The sequence below is a fragment of the Rhinatrema bivittatum genome, chromosome 11, assembly GCF_901001135.1.
Source record: "Rhinatrema bivittatum chromosome 11, aRhiBiv1.1, whole genome shotgun sequence".
NCBI classification, from domain to species: Eukaryota; Metazoa; Chordata; class Amphibia; order Gymnophiona; family Rhinatrematidae; genus Rhinatrema; species Rhinatrema bivittatum.
This window is the reverse complement of record NC_042625.1, coordinates 18,980,323-18,988,170: the sequence shown is the minus strand read 5'-3', so window position 1 is coordinate 18,988,170 and position 7,848 is coordinate 18,980,323. Positions and strand designations below refer to the sequence as shown.

At 46.8% G+C, this 7,848-nt stretch overlaps 1 protein-coding gene and 1 long non-coding RNA gene across 3 annotated transcripts in view; one reads left to right on the top strand and one right to left on the bottom strand.

The window, feature by feature from the left end:
* Positions 1-5,754: 5,754 nt before the first annotated feature.
* Positions 5,755-7,172, bottom strand: LOC115100983. The gene is made up of 2 exons (XR_003859229.1): positions 7,038-7,172; positions 5,755-6,932 (listed from the first exon to the last, which is right to left on the bottom strand). It is a non-coding gene; the product is annotated as an uncharacterized LOC115100983 (long non-coding RNA).
* The window catches only part of GRK3 (G protein-coupled receptor kinase 3), a 551,671-nt gene continuing 550,748 nt past the window's right edge, over positions 6,926-7,848 (top strand). For both annotated transcript variants that reach the window (XM_029620117.1, XM_029620115.1), the window contains exon 1: positions 6,926-7,484. In XM_029620117.1, the coding sequence (XP_029475977.1) occupies positions 7,372-7,484 (113 nt within the window). In that variant the 5' untranslated portion in view covers positions 6,926-7,371. The remainder of the gene's footprint in view (positions 7,485-7,848) is intronic.

Below are 7,848 nucleotides of genomic sequence, written 5' to 3'. Positions count from 1 at the left end.
CTTGTGACCTGGTTTGGCCTCTGTTGGAAACAGGATGCTGGGCTTGATGGACCCTTGGTCTGACCCAGCATGGCAATTTCTTATTTTCTTAAGGGAGAAAGAGAGCTTTGCGGGACAAGACTCCAGGAGGCAGGCATAGTCTAAGTGGCTGGATATGAATTCTCACCAGAGCAAGGCTATTGACTGACTAATGCTTATAAAGGAAATATATGGCTCAGGTATCCCAGTAATTAATTGTTAATAGTAACTATCTGTACAAGGACTGCATAAAATAAAGCTGCAGTCTTGTGCATGGATTGTAGTGGGCAGGGAGTAGGTGAGAAGGAAGGTATGTTCAGGGGACAGCTCATATTACATGCAAAAGGATACAGCATGAAGTGCTGCACTGATGTTGGGGAGGGTTTGGGGAATCCTAGGCTCTGACTGCCCATGCTTTTCAGCACTGGTTCTCAAACTGGTCTTTGGGGTCCCTCGCAGACAGTCATGTTTTCAAGATATCCCTAATATGAAGCCCTTGCTACTAAATTTGCCATTTTTTTTCCCAGCATCTTAATGTTTTTGCATATTTGAGGTCTTCACCTTACCTTTACTCCATCTTTTTCTGGGTGTCTTTTGAGGATATAAAGTTTCCCCTGAGCTTGTATAGAGGATCTTTTCCTCTGTGGAGTTTACCCTAGAGCAGTGGTTCTCAACTTGTTTTCTATTGGGACACACCTGGCAGATAATAGAGATGTGAACCGGAATCAGTTCGGATTCCGGTTCCGATTCACGTGTTTTTTTTTTCATCAGGCCCGATCGCGGTTTTGTTTATCGGCTGCGCCCGAGCCGATAAACAAAAAACCCACCCCAACCCTTTAAAACGAATACCTTAGCTTCCCCCACCCTCCCGACCCTCCAAAAACTTTTTACAGGTACCTGGTGGTCCAGTGGAGGTCCCTGGACCTATCTCCTGCTCCCGGGCCGTCGGCTGCCACTAATCAAAATGGCGCCGATGGCCCTTTGCCCTTACCATGTGACAGGGTATCCGTGCCATTGGCCGGACCCTGTCACATGGTAGGAGCACTGGATGGGCCGCACCATCTTGTGCTCCTACCATGTGACAGGGGCTGACCAATGGCACTGGTAGCCCCTGTGACACAGTAAGGGCAAAGGCTATCGGCGCCAATTTGATTACTGGCAGCCGATGGCCCGAGTGCAGGAGATCACTCCCGGACCCCCGCTGGACCACCAGGGGCTTTTGGCAAGTCTTGGGGGACCCTCCTGACCCCCACAAGACTTGCCAAAAGTCCAGCGGGGGTCCGGGAACGACCTCTTGCACTCGGACCGTCGGCTGCCAGTATTCAAAATGGCGCCAATAGCCTTTGCCCTTACTGTGTCACAGGGGCTACGGGTGCCAATGGTCAGCCCCTGTCACATGGTAGCACAAGATGGCGCCAGCCATCCAGTGCTCCTACCATGTGACAGTGTTCGGCCAATGGCACAGATACCCTGTCACATGGTAAGGGCAAAGGGCCATCGGCACCATTTTGATTAGTGGCAACCGACGGCCCGGGAGCAGGAGATCGCTCCAGGGACCCCCACTGGACCACCAGGTACCTGTAAAATGTTTTTGGGGGGTTCGGGAGGGTGGGGGAAACTAAGGTATTAGTTTTAAAGGGTCAGGGTGGGTTTAGGAGTTATTTTTGTGTGCCGTTTTTCCCCGCCCTCCCCCAAAATGATAAGAGAACCCCCACTATCAATATCGTGGGGTTTTCCTATTGTTTTGGGGGAGCCCCCGATTTCTGATGATTTTGAAAATATCGTCCGAAGCCCGATTCACATCCCTAGCAGATAATGCTTACATTACCAGACACTGGACCATCTCGGGGCTAAATGTAAACATATACTCTGCATCCATAGGAACCCAGACTCACTCCCCTCGTCCCCAAACAATGGATGCAGAGCTGAACTAGGTTATTTCAAATACAACTCGCTATATAAAAAATATAATCTGATTCTGGTGCTATCTCAGTAACAGAAACACAAACTCCCTTACTACCAGGCACATTGTAAAATACAAAACCTGAAAAAAAAAAATACCCCACTCAGCACTTGTGCAGCAAACCTTCCATACCATGCAACACTAATTCCAAGAACTCAGACAGCAATAGCCCTTCCTATGAAAAGGCAGCAGTGCAGTGCAATGAGAAAATGCAACAAAGAAGATTGATACAAATCCCTACCTACTAGTAAAATACCTCACCCCAGATCCGACCTTCACCAAATACAGAATAAAAGACCACAAATTACAAATGTGGAGACAAAAACTAGAATCGAAACCTCAAAAAGCCACTCTGCATGCTGTGCAAAACTAAAGAGCTAGAAACAGAAATACATTTCCTCCTACACTAAGAAAAGACAGAAGAAATGCACATTCCCCAAACTGACATATTATGGCTCTTGCACCCCGTCACTCCCCTTCCATGCCTCCATCATCCTTCACATTTCCCAATTACTCCCTTTCAATCATCCGCTCACACTCACATCCCTGCCCAGCATTCCTGACCCCCACATCCTCTTCCCTGTGCTCCCTCTCTCCCCTGCTTGACTCTCCCTACTTTCTTCTCCCTCCCTACCCAGCTACCCCCACCCCCCCTTTCCCATCCCTTCCTGCTCAGCAGCCCCCACACTCCCTCTCTGTTCCACCTTCATCTTCCCAGCATCCCCAACCTCCTTTCCACCTCCCTGCACAGGATGAAGAGATCAGCAGCAGCATCACTCCCAGACTCAGCAGGGGAAGATAAAGTTTGTGTCCCATCAGGCCCAGAACAGCAGGAGCTGGCAATGTCTCGCTCTGATCTGGGTGAAGGAGGAAACAGCCTCCCACTGGGCCAGAAAGAGGAGAAGGAAGAGAGCAGCCTCCCATCAGGCCTAATGTAAGAGAATTCAACCAACTCCCACTCAGGCTGATAAGGAGGCAGCTGGCCCTGCGACGCACCTCCCAGCACCTAGCCACACACCTGTTGAGAACCACTGCCCTAGAGGACTGATTAAGCTCTGGAATTCATTGCCAGAGGATGTAGTTAAGGCAGTTAGCTTAGCTGGGTTTAAAAAAGGTTTGGACAAGTTCCTGGAGGAAAACTCCATAAATTGCTATTAAAAATGTTAACTTAGAGAATAGCCACTGTTTATTACTGGCATTAGTAGTATAGGATCTATTTAATGTTTGGGTTGCTTGCCAGGTGCAGGATTGGCCACTGTTGAAAACAAGATGCTGGGCTTGATGGGACTCTCAGTCCCACCCAGTAAGTTCATATGTTCTTTCGACTTCCCTTGTAGATTGACCCAGGAGTTTTGGAGGCATGAAGAGTTTAGTGAGAAGAGAGGAATTTTGTAGGATTTTTGATAAGTAAAGTTTGCTATCTGGTAAGGCCCATTTTCTGAAAGAAAGGCAAACCCTCATCTCTGGAAGGACTAAGTTCTTGGGTTTCTTCCCTCTTTGCGCCCAGTTAATATCAGAGGAAAAGACTTGGGGCTCTGTGATTCTGAAAAGAAGTTTTGGAAACCACTATTTTTGTCCCAACTAGGGTAATTTTGTGTGCCATTCCAGTTTATGATTGTTAATGAGGACAATCATTCCATCCACTATGGGGAAGGGATAGTGAGGTTGTGGAGACTGGGTCTCTTGGAGAAAGACAGTGGCTAGAAGATGGATCATGGATAAAGAAACCACTGATTTTTTCTTATTTTTTTATGCTTATTTTATTGAATGCAACCAGCATATTCAAACAATGAGGAAACCACTGCTTTTCTTGTGGTAAGTTTTATTTTGCTATTATTTTTTTCAATCCTATCCTCGATCATCTTGTTTAAGATGAAGTAAAGTGTTTTTCAGTTGAACACCAATATTGGTCTCCATCCTTTTATTGCAAGGACTGTTCAGCTTGGAGAAGAGATGACTGAGGGGGGATATGATAGAGATGTTTGAAATCATGAGAGGTCTAGAACGGGTAGATGTGAATCGGTTATTTAGTCTTTCAGATAATAGAAAGACTAGGGGGCACGCCATGAAGTTAGCATGTGGCACATTTAAAACTAATCTGAGAAAGTTCTTTTTCACTCAACGCACAATTAAACTCTGGAATTTGTTGCCAGAGGATGTAGTTGTACAGTTAGTGTAGCTGTGTTTAAAAAAGGATTGGATAAATTATTGGAGGAGAAGTCCATTACCTGCTATTAATTGACTTAGAAAATAGCCACTGCTATTACTAGTGTGGTAAAATTTCCTGGTGCCCTGTGATAAACTTTTTTACCGCACTAGCAACAGTAACAGTAACTTAGTTTTTGGGTACTTGCCAGGTTCTTATGGCCTGGGTTGGCCACTGTTGGAAACAGGATGCTGGGCTTGATGGACCCTTGGTCTGACTCAGTATGGCATGTTTTTATGTAAAGCAGATCAGCCACTGTGAGTGCCCACTGACCCCTGTGTTTGAGCATTGGACTGAGGTTGTTGTCCCATTTCTGCACCAAGGACCCCAGAGGTGAACATCTCCCTGCTGGAGGAACCCTGGCATCCCAGCGGCAGTGTCATTTTCCTTGGAAAGAGAAAGGTCCAGGGAATTATGTAGCATCTTATATTCAGTCCCCCTGCAAACCAGAGATCCTGCTGCATGAGAAATATTTGCATACATAGAAGGTAGCCCATGCACATAAATCTTATGCATCTTCATTAGAGATATCCTGAAAACCCGACTGGCTGGGAGCCCCAAGGCTCCCAGCCAGTCGGGTTGGTGCACCCCTGCTATAGAGCATGTATTGATATTGAAATGCTGTTTTCAGGATTACTGCAACTGGGCTCCCATTATTGAAAGGAAATGGAAAGAGAAACCTGTGGACACTTTAAGAGTCATTTGTTTTCAAAATGATTTTTTATTTTTCAAAAGCTCCTGGGAGCTGAGGTCCAATTAGGAGATCTGTTTATAATTTACATGCAGGACCAAGACATTCAGTCTCTTGACATTATGGGGAAACTTTCAACAGGTGTCCTTTAGATTTCAGTAGAAGTCATACATACTTGGATATACATTCTATTGTATATTATATTTTATAGCTTTCTTCCCAGTAGGCAATATCATAAAACTGAACTTGACCTTGGTTTGCCCTTGCCTTTAACAGCAGGTAATTTAGGTTGCAATTATATACCAATCCAGCCCGCTACTAGAGGGTATATCACTGAAAGAGAAAATTGTTAACCAGTTACATTGCTGTAAGCCACATTGCCCTGTTAGATAGGAGTTGTTGGCCGAGCTGATCACACGATCGAGACCATTTTGCAAAGCTCTTGTCCCGACAACCCAAAGAAAACAAGACGACACTTTATTCTGCTATTACTGCCGTCAAGCAGCCACATAGATCCTGGGTCTTGTTTTCACTTTTTTCATCCCAAATCCAGCAGAAATCCAACCCAGGAGCTAATGAACTCCAGGTCCATAGTTTTGCACGGACTGGAGTGTTATCAGACAGGAGAGGAAGTAACTCACATCACGGCTTTTCTGCTAATGGAAACACAGCCTAGCACAGACGCAGCAGGCTGTCAGTGAAAAAGAAGAAAAAGGAACCGCACAGGCAGAGCTATCAATTACAAACAAATATAAAAAGACGGAAAGAAAAGAATGAAAGAAACCGTTCTGCTGTCTTCATTCTTGCAGACGAGTTGGATATTTATTTCAGAAAATGGCTGCTGATTGAAATAAGACAGAAGCTGCTGGGTGCTGCAAAGAAAAGGAAAACAGATCGTGGGTCACTGTCTATAAAGGACATTTTTTTTTTTTTTTGCATCTGCTTGGGGGGTGTCATTTCCTGGGGATCTTATGATATATTTCTATTTTTAGCAATAAAGTTTTTTTTGGGGTGGGCTGGTGACAAGCTTTATGTAAAAATAAATAAAGCAAAAAAAAAAAAAAAAAGGAACAAAAAAGCCTCGAGGAGGATCAGAGGAAGCCTGTTTCGGTGACAGTTAGTCAAATAAGTCAAATTTCCGTCTTGCTTTCTCCCCCTTCTGTATGTAAACTAGTGGAACTGCGATCGGTTCACATCAGTGCAAACCCTGCTTCCAAAGCGGAATTTCAGACAGGAGCTCAGTTCAGATCATCTGGAAATCAAAGCAGTGCCAGCTTGGATATGGGGGAAATATCTTGGCTGCTGAACCGTCGGGATTCTTAGGTTCTCTCTCTTTTTTTTGTTTTGTTTTTTTAACTTATTCTGTATTTGCAAGAAGACCGCTTGACTGAAAAATCAAGGACGGAGATCAATTTGGGGTTTCAATTCTTTTCTTTTGCAATGGAATCTGCATCGTGGTGCGAAGCGGCAGGCGAGGGTCTCCGTAACCTTTTTTAGACATCGCCGCCTTATTTTATTTTTTTTTTTTTGGTATTTCTCTGGCTGGATTTTAGCGGGAAGATGATGACAGCGTCGTGAAGCGAGCCCCAGCCGCCCCCCTCGCCCGGCAGAAACGGAGCAGCCGAGCCCCGCCGGCGGCCAGGACGGGGTTTTTTTCCGGACTTCAGCAGAGGAAGATAAATGAATCAGTGCAGCAGAAGGTTGAATTTGGCGGTTTGTAAATGAGCGGGGCTCCCTCGGGGCATTCAGCGCTGCACGGAGCTGCGGAGGAGAACGGCAGCGCGAGGGGGCGAGGTTTTAAGTTGCGCTCCTGGCGGAGAGTCGGGGTTTTTTTTTTTGGTTTTGCCCCCCCCAGCCCAGCGGTCGCTGCGGTATTTCCACGCAGACCCTGCGTCCCTTTATTTACATTAAAGGGAGAACATATTTGAATTTATTCACAAAGCAAGTGGTGCCGTTTCTGGGCGGCTTTTTTTTTTTTTTGTAGCCTCCCAGCTTCTTTTCTTGCTTTCAGAATTGCACCTCCGAGCTTCCCATCCTCTGACCCGATAAGGCGCCTAAATAGCAGCAGAAAAAAAAAAATAATAAATATTTCACAGAGAGTGGGGGCAGAGAAGCCCCCCCCCCCCCCCCCCCCAACCAAACAAACGCAGATTCTTTACCATGGAAACCCTCCTGCTACATCAGCAATAAAACTAACAACAGTAATAACAAGAAGCATCACAACACGGCCTCCTGAAAGGAAGACTCGGTCCAAATAATTCTCCGTCCAAAAACCGCTCGGCTGGCGAGAAGTGGGAGAACAACACATCTTCGACTTTTTTTTGTTTTGGTTTTTGGTATTTCTAACTCTGGGGGCTCGTTTCTTCCTTCAGTGGGGAGAGGAAGTCCTCGTCTATTCTCGCTTTCACTCGCTGCTCGGTCTGTGTGAGTTTCTCGCGTGTGTGCGAGGGGGAGCTCGGAGGTGGGTTTTTTTGTGTTTTTTCCCCCCTCACCATGGCGGACCTGGAGGCGGTGCTGGCCGATGTCAGCTATCTGATGGCGATGGAGAAGAGCAAATCCACGCCGGCGGCCCGGGCCAGCAAGAAAATCGTCCTGCCTGAACCCAGGTAAATAAGCGGGACCGCTAGAAATGATGCGCGTCTATCTGTCTCTAATGTAAAGACAAAAAGGGGAGAAGAAGGAGCGCGAGCTGCGCTCCGGCGGCCCGCGCGTGCCTGGCGCGCGCGCGCGCTTCCTCCCCCCCCCCCCCGGGAGCGCCCGCTGAAACCTTTCCCCGTCAGGTGTCAGCCGGGAACCGAGCCAAGGACGCTCACCGCCGAGCTGCTCCGGGGGGGTGGGGGGGGGGGGGGGGGGCTCCCGAGTGAGCGGACGGCGCTGCTCTTTGGAAGGCTCAGAACCACTCGGAATTTGGTTCTTTTTTTTTTTTTTTAATAGATTGAAAAAAAAAAAGACATCTTTTCTCCATTCTCT